The 10,661-nt window shown below is 39.6% G+C and overlaps 1 protein-coding gene across 1 annotated transcript; it reads right to left on the bottom strand.

Annotated features, from left to right (window-relative positions):
• Positions 1-3,709: 3,709 nt before the first annotated feature.
• Positions 3,710-4,425, bottom strand: LOC118890590 (osteoclast-stimulating factor 1-like). The gene has a single exon (XM_036843633.1). It carries the CDS (start codon positions 4,282-4,284, stop codon positions 3,769-3,771), a length of 516 nt encoding a protein of 171 aa, XP_036699528.1. The 5' UTR covers positions 4,285-4,425; the 3' UTR covers positions 3,710-3,768.
• Positions 4,426-10,661: the final 6,236 nt, after the last annotated feature.

The raw sequence follows: 10,661 nt of genomic DNA, 5'->3' as shown, positions 1-10,661 counted from the left end.
TGGTTACCTCACTCTTGATTCATTCTTAGATAATCACTGTGGTTCATAGAGATCCAGAACAAAATGCCTGGATAAATATTAGTGGTGAGTCTGTGAACACAGGGGAATGAAGTGGGATAGAAAACCATTCTGAGACCATCATAAGCAAGTGGGCTCCAAAGAGAAGTGCCGGATGGGACTGAGGGGTGAGGACATGGGTTGGGAGTTGGGGACTACATCCTATCCTGGACCTTCCCTGGTAGGCTGATCCTGATGAGAAGCAGATGGAGACCCTGTGGGAAGGTAATCTGAGACCCTGTCTGATTGGAAATGGAGAAGGAAAAACAGGAAAAGTGGAGCTGAAACCCAGTTGAAACTCAGTTGCCCACTTCTATCTTAAAATTGTGTTTCTTGAAGCATAGTTTATTGTCTATAAGAATTTCATAACCTGCTGGTAGACATGCGTTCCCTGAGTTCAGCCCCACACCCACTGAATGTGTACTCTTTACAAACTCCAAGATAATTCTTAAGTACACAGAGAATCTTGTTTTAAGGGCCGGAATAAGATAGAAATTGCTCCTATTCAGAGTTAGAAAAGCGTTTTTCAAACCATTTCACAAAGCTAAAGAATCTCATGTTCTTCAGAAATTTCTTTGAAATATAAAAAAATCCCAGCTCATGTGTTTAGTCTGCATGGTTCCATCCCCACAAGTCCTTATCCCAACCCATAAGGGTCTGAAAAACAGTAGAAAAGAGCTGCCTTTGTTAGAAGATCCTATCACAATAACTCTTAGAGAAAAGCCTCCCACCCCCGCAAACTCCCACCCCCAGGAAAAAAGCAGTTGAAGAATTCAGACCCATTATACATTCTTTCCATTCCCTGTCCCCAGCTTCACTGAAATATTAAATCCTTTCCTCTTTTCTACGGATGGATTTTAAGATAGATTTTCCAATGAATTTTTAGTGAAATAATGAATGGAAAGTGTAGCTGTAGCAAATGCAGATTTTTTTGCTTAGAATAAGAGAGAAACTAAAATGGAATTTCTCTAAATACATGTTTTTCCCCTCTTTTAGGAAAATGTTTCAAGTAAATTTACTGAGTGCCCAAAGGAAATATCAGTGCACATCTTTTATGAAGTTGTAACAGGTAAAAATCTAACATTACTAGACAAAAATACAAGGGTCAATTTTTCACACGTCGAGTCTTGCTTTAATAAAATGATTCTACAATAAGCATTTCTTTGAGTAGAAGCCTTTGCCTTTTAGCCTATCTCCTCCAATTATTAAAGCATGTATTTACAGAGCAGAAGAAAGATCACTGAAAAACAGATTCTTTTAATGAGATAATGCCAAGTGAAGTGCATTCTGAAACGGGGAGAAAGGGTGAGTGATAATTTCACCCTAAGTCATCAGAAGGCGAAAAAGATGGATTCAAAATGACTGACCTACAGCCTTTCAGAAGCATTGTTTAAAAAGAAACAGACTATGATGCTCATTCACTGACTCCTTAAACATTTATTGAGATCACCTACAATGTGTCAGCTGGAGCTAAAGAGGGCCTAAGACAGGCACAGTCCCTCACTTCAAGATAGAGTTCCAAAACGCCTGGGCCCAAGGCATTTAATTAAAATTGTAATATAGTGATGAATACTATAAAGGAGAAGTGTGGGAAATGCTTTGAGAATGAATTTATCATCATTTGAAAGTCAAGTTGAAGTTAACCTTAAATGAGGGGACAAATTTTAAAACTATTTTTTTCCAAGCTTCAATTTGGACAGACTTCTTTGCTTCAACATTTTGAGAGTTATTTGGGAGAGTGATTTTTAAAAAACATGTATTGTGTGCCAATATATGTTTGTAGTTACCTACAAGCTCCTTCTTTGAGGGCAAGGAAATTCACAGTTACTGAGTGCCGACTTTGTCGGAAGAATTGGACCTATTTTGCCCAACAACCCAAGATACGTGTGTTGCTGTGCTTCCTTTGCACAAGAGGACACTGAGGCTCAGGGAGATGAAATAATTTGTTTCAAGCCAGCAGAGTTGGTCCTTGTCACTGCACTTAGCTAGAAAGTGGAGGAGGGCTTCCCTGGTGGCGCAGTGGTTAGGAATCTGCCTGCCAATGCAGGGGACACGGGTTTGAGCCTGGTCCCACATGCCGTGGAGCAACTGAGCCCGTGGGCCACAACTACTGAGCCTGTGTTCTAGAGCCCACAAGCCACAACTACTGAGGCCCGCGTGCCACAACTACTGAGCCCACATGCCACAACTACTGAAGCCCTCGCGCCTAGAGCCCGTGCTTCGCAACAAGAGAAGCCACCACAATGAGAAGCCCTCGCCTTGTAACGAAGACCCAAAAAGCAGCTAAATAAATAAACTAACAAACAAACAAAAAGAAAGTGGAGGAGGGGAGAGGGTGACAGATAAAAGGCTAATTTCACTGACAATTAGTCTATTGTTAGTGTCGCTAATGGGTTGAGCCAAAGTAATCAGAGCCCACAAAATACTGCCTTTTTATCAAAAGTAAATGCAGGATCTGTAGATGAAAGGACAGCTGTAGGTTCTTGAGGGAGAAATGGCAGTTAAGATTTTATGCGAAATATAGTTTGTAATAAAATTAGATTGTACTAAAATGCATGAAGGAGACTGTGCATTGCACTTCAAGCGCTTTGTTAAGATGTTTGGTTTACCTTTAGCAAAGTTTGTAATAGATAACAAGGTGAGATTATAGAGAATTTATTTCTTGAAATACAAAGAAGTTGTACAATGTCAGTTTACACAATGACAAGGCTTTTAGTTTTAAGCAAGAAGTGAAGGAAGGAGCTAAAGTAATTGGATCAGAGAAATCATAGAAAGCCAGAGTTAAGATTTGTCAACAACAGTTATGTGGAAAATCAAGATTTGCTTCCCCCGGAGGTGGGGGGGGTAGGGGGGGAGGGGGTAGGGAGAGGGATGGACTGGGAGTTTGGGGTTGGTAGATGCAAACTATTACATTTAGAATGGGTAAACAACAAGGTCCTAATGTAGAGCACAGGGAACTATATCTAATATTCTGTGATTAAACCATAATGGAAAAGAGTATAAAAAACTAAATAAGTAAAATAAAATATTGGCTCTAAAAAAAAAAAAAAAAAAAAAGGATCTGCTTCCTCCAGAAGAATAATTGGTTATAACAACAACCATGATTAGTGAACTCTAGTCTTAGCTCTGCTTCATCTGCCCAATGAGGTCCAGATGCCAGTTACTCAAAAGAGTTTGAAGATTTTATTAAGTCCCAAAGCGGGTGGTAAGAGTCAACGTAAAATTCATTCTAAATTCAAACCCACCAGGGCCTCATCATCCAAGATGGCTAGCAAGAAGGTGGGAATGTGGGAAGGAGAGATAGGGCTGCAGTGGAGACAGATTGAGATTTGCCTTGAGTTTTTCTTTTTTTAAAAAAATTTATTTATTTTATTTATCTATTTTTGGCTGCATTGGGTCTTTGCTGATGCACACAGGCTTCTCTAGTTGCAGCGAGCAGGGGCCACTCTTCATTGCGGTGCGTGGGCCTCTCACTATCGCAGCCTCTCTTGTTGCGGAGCACAGGATCCAGACGCGCAGGCTCAGTAGTTGTGCCTCACGGGCCCAGTTGCTCCGCAGCATGTGGGATCTTCCCAGACCAGGGCTCGAACCCGTGTCCCCTGCATTGGCAGGCAGATTCTCAACCACTGCGCCACCAGGGAAGCCCCAAAGACAAGGTTTTGAAGTGGCAAAAGCAACAGAAGTTTTAGATCTCAAAGCTCCAGAAAGGAATTAATCTGATTCTTCATCAGCAAGATAGTCCTCAGCATTGCTTAATGTTTGGACTGCATCTGTTCCCTGTTTCTTTTTCAGGAGAGATGCACAGGCAGCATTAGTAGCCATGTCTAGGGCCAGCTTCTTCTCATTGTTTCTTAAGTCTGTTCTAGCAAGTTTTGCCAGAAGCAACTGGACAATATCTGCATAACCCTTCCAGGCAGCAACATGCAAAGCTGTGTCTCCCAACTTGTTCTGTTGGTTCAGTTCAATGTTTGGTTGAGTAAATAGCATTTCCACTGTATCTTTGTGACCCCCATGACAAGCCCAGTATAGGGCAGTGCTTCCAGCTTTGTCCAAGCCATTAACACCGACTCGGTTGTCCAAACACTCTCTCAACCAGCTCAAGTTGCCTCTTTTTGCAGCTTCATGCAATGGATTGTCAATGGATTCTGCCTGCTCAGCCACATAGTTGCTTGGGATTAGTCCCGTCCTGCCTTTGGAGGTGCCTTTCCACCAACTGGTATCACTCATGTCAGTAATGTAGATAATATCACCTTCTTCAAAGTACAATTCATCTGGAGTTTGGGTTCAAACCTATAAAGAGCTCTGAACACTTTAACTTGCCCTGGTTTGACCGGGTTTGGATGGCGGCTTTGACACCTCTCTCCCTGGAGCGCCATAACTTTTAAATAAATGTCCCTGAATAAGAATGTTTCTTTAAAATGAGTTCAGTTAGAACTCTTTCTATGCAGTATGGAATGATAAATTGATTTAAAATTAGTTATCGACTTACACTTCCAGAGAGAATTTTAGGCAGCTCGCAAAAATATATAAAAAGCTCATGACAGAGTTGTAACAAAGACATAGTGAAAAAAATAAGGCCAGTCATGAGATGGGTGCACATGCCTTGAAGTCCGCCACACTTGCTAGAGGTGGGCCCCACACATGGATTTGGTCTTTCTGGCAGGGAAGAGACCTGGTCAGTAACATGATTAACAGAATCTGTGAGAAAGAAACTGATCTTTTCTTCAGGTGAAACACAGCCACTCAGACATGCCCAGGAGGGTGACACTTCAGATAGATGTGAGGAAGTGACTGCAGGGATCACACTTGGTCAACACTGGGACAAATTGATAATCTAAGCCCTAACATTCTATGTCAGGGCAGCACAGCTGAAGTAACACCGGTGAGAACATTTTTAAAGGTTTCACTAAAATCACAAAAGCAAACATAAAAACAACTCTCACAAACATAAAAACAAATAAACACTCACAGAGAATCTAAGTTTGAGCGATACCTTCTGGATTAAGTTGTTTGTCAAAGGTATACCTGGGTAGGTATCTGAGTGAAATCACTTGCTGAATGTAGTTATTAAATTTAAGTCAGTTATCAGAGAAAGACAAATATCATATGATATCGCTTATATGTGGAATCTAAAAAAAGGGTACAAATGAACTTATTTACAAAACAAAAATAGAGTCACAGATGTAGAAAACAAACTTACGGTTACCAGAGGGCAGGGGGGAGGGATAAACTGGGAGATGGGTATTGACATATACACGCTACTATATATAAAATAGATAACTAAGAAGGACCTACTGTATAGCACAGGGAACTCTTCTCAGTACTCTGTAATGACCTATATGGGAATAGAATCTAAAAAGGAGTGGATCATATGTATATGTATAACTGATTCACTTTGCCGTACAGCAGAAGCTAACACAACATTGTAAATCAACTATACTCCAAATCAAAAAAATAATTTAAGTCAGTTATATTTCTAGAAGTCGTTACCAGAACGAATGGCTTTGGCTTCAGAATAGTTGGCAGTTATCTGCTAACATGGCCCCTCTTACCATCTCACGACTGACGCGGTTCACGTGGGATTGAGGAAGACTTTATATTCTGTCTTCTATGGTTGGGTGCTGGTGCTGAAGGAACAAGTCCCCAACACATTGAGACAGGTTCAGGGAGATGTGTGTGGGTACCGGGTATGTTAGTGTTAAAGCTGCGTTCAGAAGAGAGCACGTATACAAAGCGGCAGGCCGGAAGGATGAAGAGACAAGAAGCTGAGGAGGAGAGCCACAGTCGCGGGCACTGTGTTGGGCTCGATCCGCTGTGTGGCTGTGTGGTGCTTTGGTATAACGGATTTTGTGAGGGTGCTATGAAAAAGCTTTTCATCCTCCAAAATAATTAAATAAAAAGGAGGGTGCTCTGGAATGCTGCAGAACTCTGGGGAATTTTTCTCTCTGGAAAAAAAAAGACTGAAAATAGGACACTGAGTAGGATATGACTTAAGAAATGCTGAAGATTTTCTTAAATTCCAATTTAAGGAATTTGCTAAATCCTCAGCCTATAATTTAAAACACTGCATATTCATGTAGATTCGACACATGCCTGCAAATTTTAAAATTTAAAGTGGTGGTACATGGGAATAAAGTCAGGAATACCCTAATACCACAGGGTAAAGAACTAAGACACAGGAGAGAATTCTTTTTACAAAATGTCAAAGACCTATCCATAGTATATCTCATTATATATAATCATTATATATAACAGTATAACAGATGAAAAAGAGAACAGTTAAATATACTACAGAATTTCTATTTTATTTGCTTGTTTTGAATATACAAATATAGGGACTTCCCTGGTGGTCCAGAATCCGCCTTCCAATGCAGGGGGCGCAGGTTCAATCTCTGGTAAGGGAACTAAGATCCCACATGCCGCGGGACAAGTTAGCCCGCCTGCCACAGCTACTGAGCTCGTGCGCCTCAACCCGAGAGCCTGCGTGCAGTAAACTACAGAGCCCACATGCTCTGGAGCCTGTGTACCACAACTAGAGAGAGAAAACCCGCACACCACAACTAGAGAAAAGGCTGTGTGCCACAACTGGAGAGAAGCCCGTGGGCCACGACAAAAGATCCTGCATGCTGCAACTAAGACCCGACGCAGCCAAAAACATAAATAAATTAAAAAAATAAATATACAAGTATGAAAATAAATAAATTTAAAAAATAAATATACAAGTATCTGAATGCTCTAGATGGAAGGATTCCAGAATTTCACTTCTTTGTATTTTTAAATTATAATTATTCATATATGTGTTTCTTTAAGTATGTGTGTATGTATGTATGTATGTATTAGTGAAACTGTATCCTCTCTCTTGTATGGTCAGGGGAAAAGCATTGCTTTTATTTATTTATGTGTGTGTGTGTGCGTTTTGTTTATTTATTTATTTAATTTATTTTTTTGGCTGCGCTGAGTGGCACGTGGGATCTTAGTTCCCCAACCAGAGATCGAACCCGTGTCCCCTGCAGTGGAAGCTTGGAGTCCTAACCACTGGACCGCCAGGGAATTCCCGATAAGCATTGCTTTTAAAGAATTCAGACAGGTAATATATATGGTTAGATTTTTCCAATAGTAAATGTATCATCCCTAGTGCAAAGTATTTTAAACTGTGTCATGTGATGCTTTGGGTTGATAGGTTTCTTACATGGGCTAAAACTGAATATGGCTTTGAGTGAAACAAATACTCTTTTGCAGTCCAGCAGGCATTCCCTATATGTAGGTTTTTCTTTAATAATCCACATACGGCCTAAAGTTCAAAGCAATGTGGATAAATAAAAGTCAAAATTTTTTCAGCATTAAATGGTTAGAAAGTTAAAAAAAAATTACAAATGTTTGCTTTGTTAAAAAGACTTTTATCAGATTAACTACATACTTTGATTTTATCAATAATTTGTTATATCGCCACAATTTTACTCTTATGTAGCAATACACCTTAGACCATATTCAGGGGTTAACTTACTCAAAAATATTTTGAGGCAGCCATTCTTCAGCCTTCAGTTGTAACTGAAATAATTTATTTCTCATTATGGTCCAATATTTACCTCTCACTGGTCTCCTAGTTCTAACTTTTAGAGCAGGTCAATTCTTCTTTCTCTGAATGGATTAAGTATATGAAAATAGCTATTTCATCCTCATTATGCTTTCTCTTGTCTAAGCTAAAAATTCCAAGTGATGCAACTTTTTTTAACTTGAATATAAGCTTTTATGTTAATTCCTGCTAAATTTTCCTTTATTACTTTCATTAATTAGTTCACTCTATGAGGATATTGAAATATTTGTTCTGGGATCCAGTGCATTAGATACATCTTCCAAGTTTTTCTTCCTGACCTTGCCTTGAAATAAAACATTTAAGAACTATAAAAGCAGGAATCATGCTTACTTTCCAGTTCATGAATAACCAAAAAGAGGATGGTGATGATAAAATTATTGAATCCATCCTTAAAATTTCTCATGTGGATCCATTAGAAGTATTTCACTTTTATTTTTAGATGATACATAAAACAGTTATATGTATGCATAGATATATGTTTTTTAATATTTAAAACACACTTTTTCTTTCTAATAAGATAATTTAAACAGTGACATATGCCATACTATACAAAAATATTTCCTGAATAATCAGATAAATCTCATGAATTAGAGATGACTTCTTTGCTTATCACTTTTTTAAAAAAATTGAAGTATAATTGACTTACAATATTATGTTAGTTTCAGGTGTTCAACATAGTGATTCAACATTTAAGTATATTATGAAATGATCATCATAAGTGCAGTAACCATCTGTCACCATAAAGTTATTACAGTATTACTGACTATATTTCTTATGCTGTATATTACAGCCCATTTTATAACTGGAAATTTGTACCTCTTAATACCCTTCACCTATTTTGCTGAATTTTCTTCGAACTTTATAAACACTAGTTTGGTTTGTCAGAATAATTAAAGAAATGCAATTTTCCAGTAGTACAAGTTTAATTCTAAATAGTCAAGCTATATCATGGCTTTAAAATAAGACCTTCATCTATCTTTAAGTTGTGAAGAGCATGCTTTAGAGTTTTACCAATCAATGCTAATATACTTTTGAAAAAATAGCTTAGGCTCAATCTTCCTATTAAAAAAAGAAGCATTTTTAAAATAAGGGTTGGGGGGACTCCCCTGGTGGCGCAGTGGTTAAGAATCCGCCTGCCAATGCAGGGGACATGGGTTCGAGCCCTGGTCCAGGAAGACCCCACATGCTGTGGAGCAACTAAGCCCATGCACCACAACTACTGAGCCTGCGCTCTAGAGCCCGCAAGCCACAACTACTGAGCCCGCGTGCCACAACTACTGAAACCCGCGTGCCTAGAGCCCATGCTCCACAACAAGAGAAGCCACTGCAATGAGAAGCCTGTGCACTGCAATGTAGAGTAGCCCCTGCTCGCCACAACTAGAGAAATCCCATGTGCAGCAATGAAGACCCAATGCAGCCAAAAATAAATAAATATAAATAAATAGTAAAATAAAATAAGGGTGTTAAATTAAATAATCTCTAAGATCACTTCTAGTTTTGTTTTTTGTAATCCACTAGAGAAATATTCTTTTCCATTGAAATATACCTTCAGTAGAGTTGGTGTACCCCATTTTAAGATATGTTTTTAAATGATTACTCTGCAATTTTCACATGAAAACAATTCTGTTTAGACGTGGATAATTCAGCAGTTACCTATGAATACTTAGTTAAACCTTAGCAAAAGATCAGAAGAATCAGTTAAAACTCTTCAGTTTAATACACAATCTTGCTGATCCTCAGAAAGAAACAGATGAAAACATTTTGATTTTTTTGTTGTTGTTGCTTGGGTTTGATTTTGTACTTCAAGGCACACCTCAAGTGTGCTGGAAAAAATATTGCTGAAGTTGTAGGACACTGCAGCTCTCAGCGTGATGAACAGCAGGAAGTCGACAGGAGACTGCAAAAGCATTGGCTACCTTCTCTTTCGAAGGCTCTTTCAGCCCTGACCACGCCCTCTCACTTTGGCTCTCAAGAGAGTCCATCCAGACCTTCCTCAGGGACAATGTCACCTTCTACTTTCAGCTACCACACAGGCCCCCTTTGTATTCCCTGAACTAATGCTTCCTTCTGCGGACCACACCCTGACACAGAGCTGTCAGAGAGTGGGCCAGGCTCTACCTTAGCCCTATCTCTCAAGCGAATGGTCTATATTTAACCAACCTAACAAAGATTCTTGGGACCTCTAGTGTTATGCTTACGACCTAGCATTTCCTGTTTGCTACTTGTGAGAAGAGTTGGTGTTGCTGACTTCTCAAAACTGAAATGCAGAATGATCCAGTGACTACTTAGCTAGCCAGATCTGCCCAAGCACTGAAACCACTCAGATCTCTCACCTCAACTGCCCAGATCTGGCCTGGCTCCAGCGGGGCAGGTCTGGACCTGGCTCTCCTCTGAATCCAGACAGCCCTGGGAAGAGAAATCCAGATTTGGATCAGGTTTGTTTCAAAGGAATCGTGAGTGGAGATGAGGACAGGTCACTGTTAGGCCCTCTCTAGAAAGGCCTGGCACCAGGCTGCAAAGCAGGAGACCTGTCATTTGATCCTGTTCTGCTACTGACCTGACCTTAGATAGGTCATTGCTTCTCTGGACCTTAGTTTTGTCATTTTCAAGTTAACAGTTCAATTAGATGATGTTAAGACCCCTTCTATTGCACTACAGGCTTAATTTAAGCAGACCTGAAACCATCTGTCAGCCCCAGAACCAAATAAACCACTGCACACCACACAATACCTTTCTCAATGTGGATCCAACATCCAGCAAGCTGAAGCATAAGGTGACACTTGTCCTTTGCATCAAGTTATGGTGTCCGGATAAAGGTTTTTCTTTGTGTTTGTATTATTTTGGTACTCTCATTGACGATAAGACAGAGCTGAATTCGCTCCAGCTCACCTGGTACAAGGTATCTCTTTAAGAGGAAAAAGGTTAGCAGTCAGTATTTGGTAACTTCACAAAGAAAATATTTTGAAATAGAAGAGGCCAAGATGATGAAAGATAAAGCAAGTAGTCCTAT

Source organism: Balaenoptera musculus, chromosome 2 (genome assembly GCF_009873245.2).
Source record: "Balaenoptera musculus isolate JJ_BM4_2016_0621 chromosome 2, mBalMus1.pri.v3, whole genome shotgun sequence".
NCBI lineage: Eukaryota > Metazoa > Chordata > Mammalia > Artiodactyla > Balaenopteridae > Balaenoptera > Balaenoptera musculus.
This window is presented reverse-complemented; position numbering and strand designations above follow the sequence as displayed.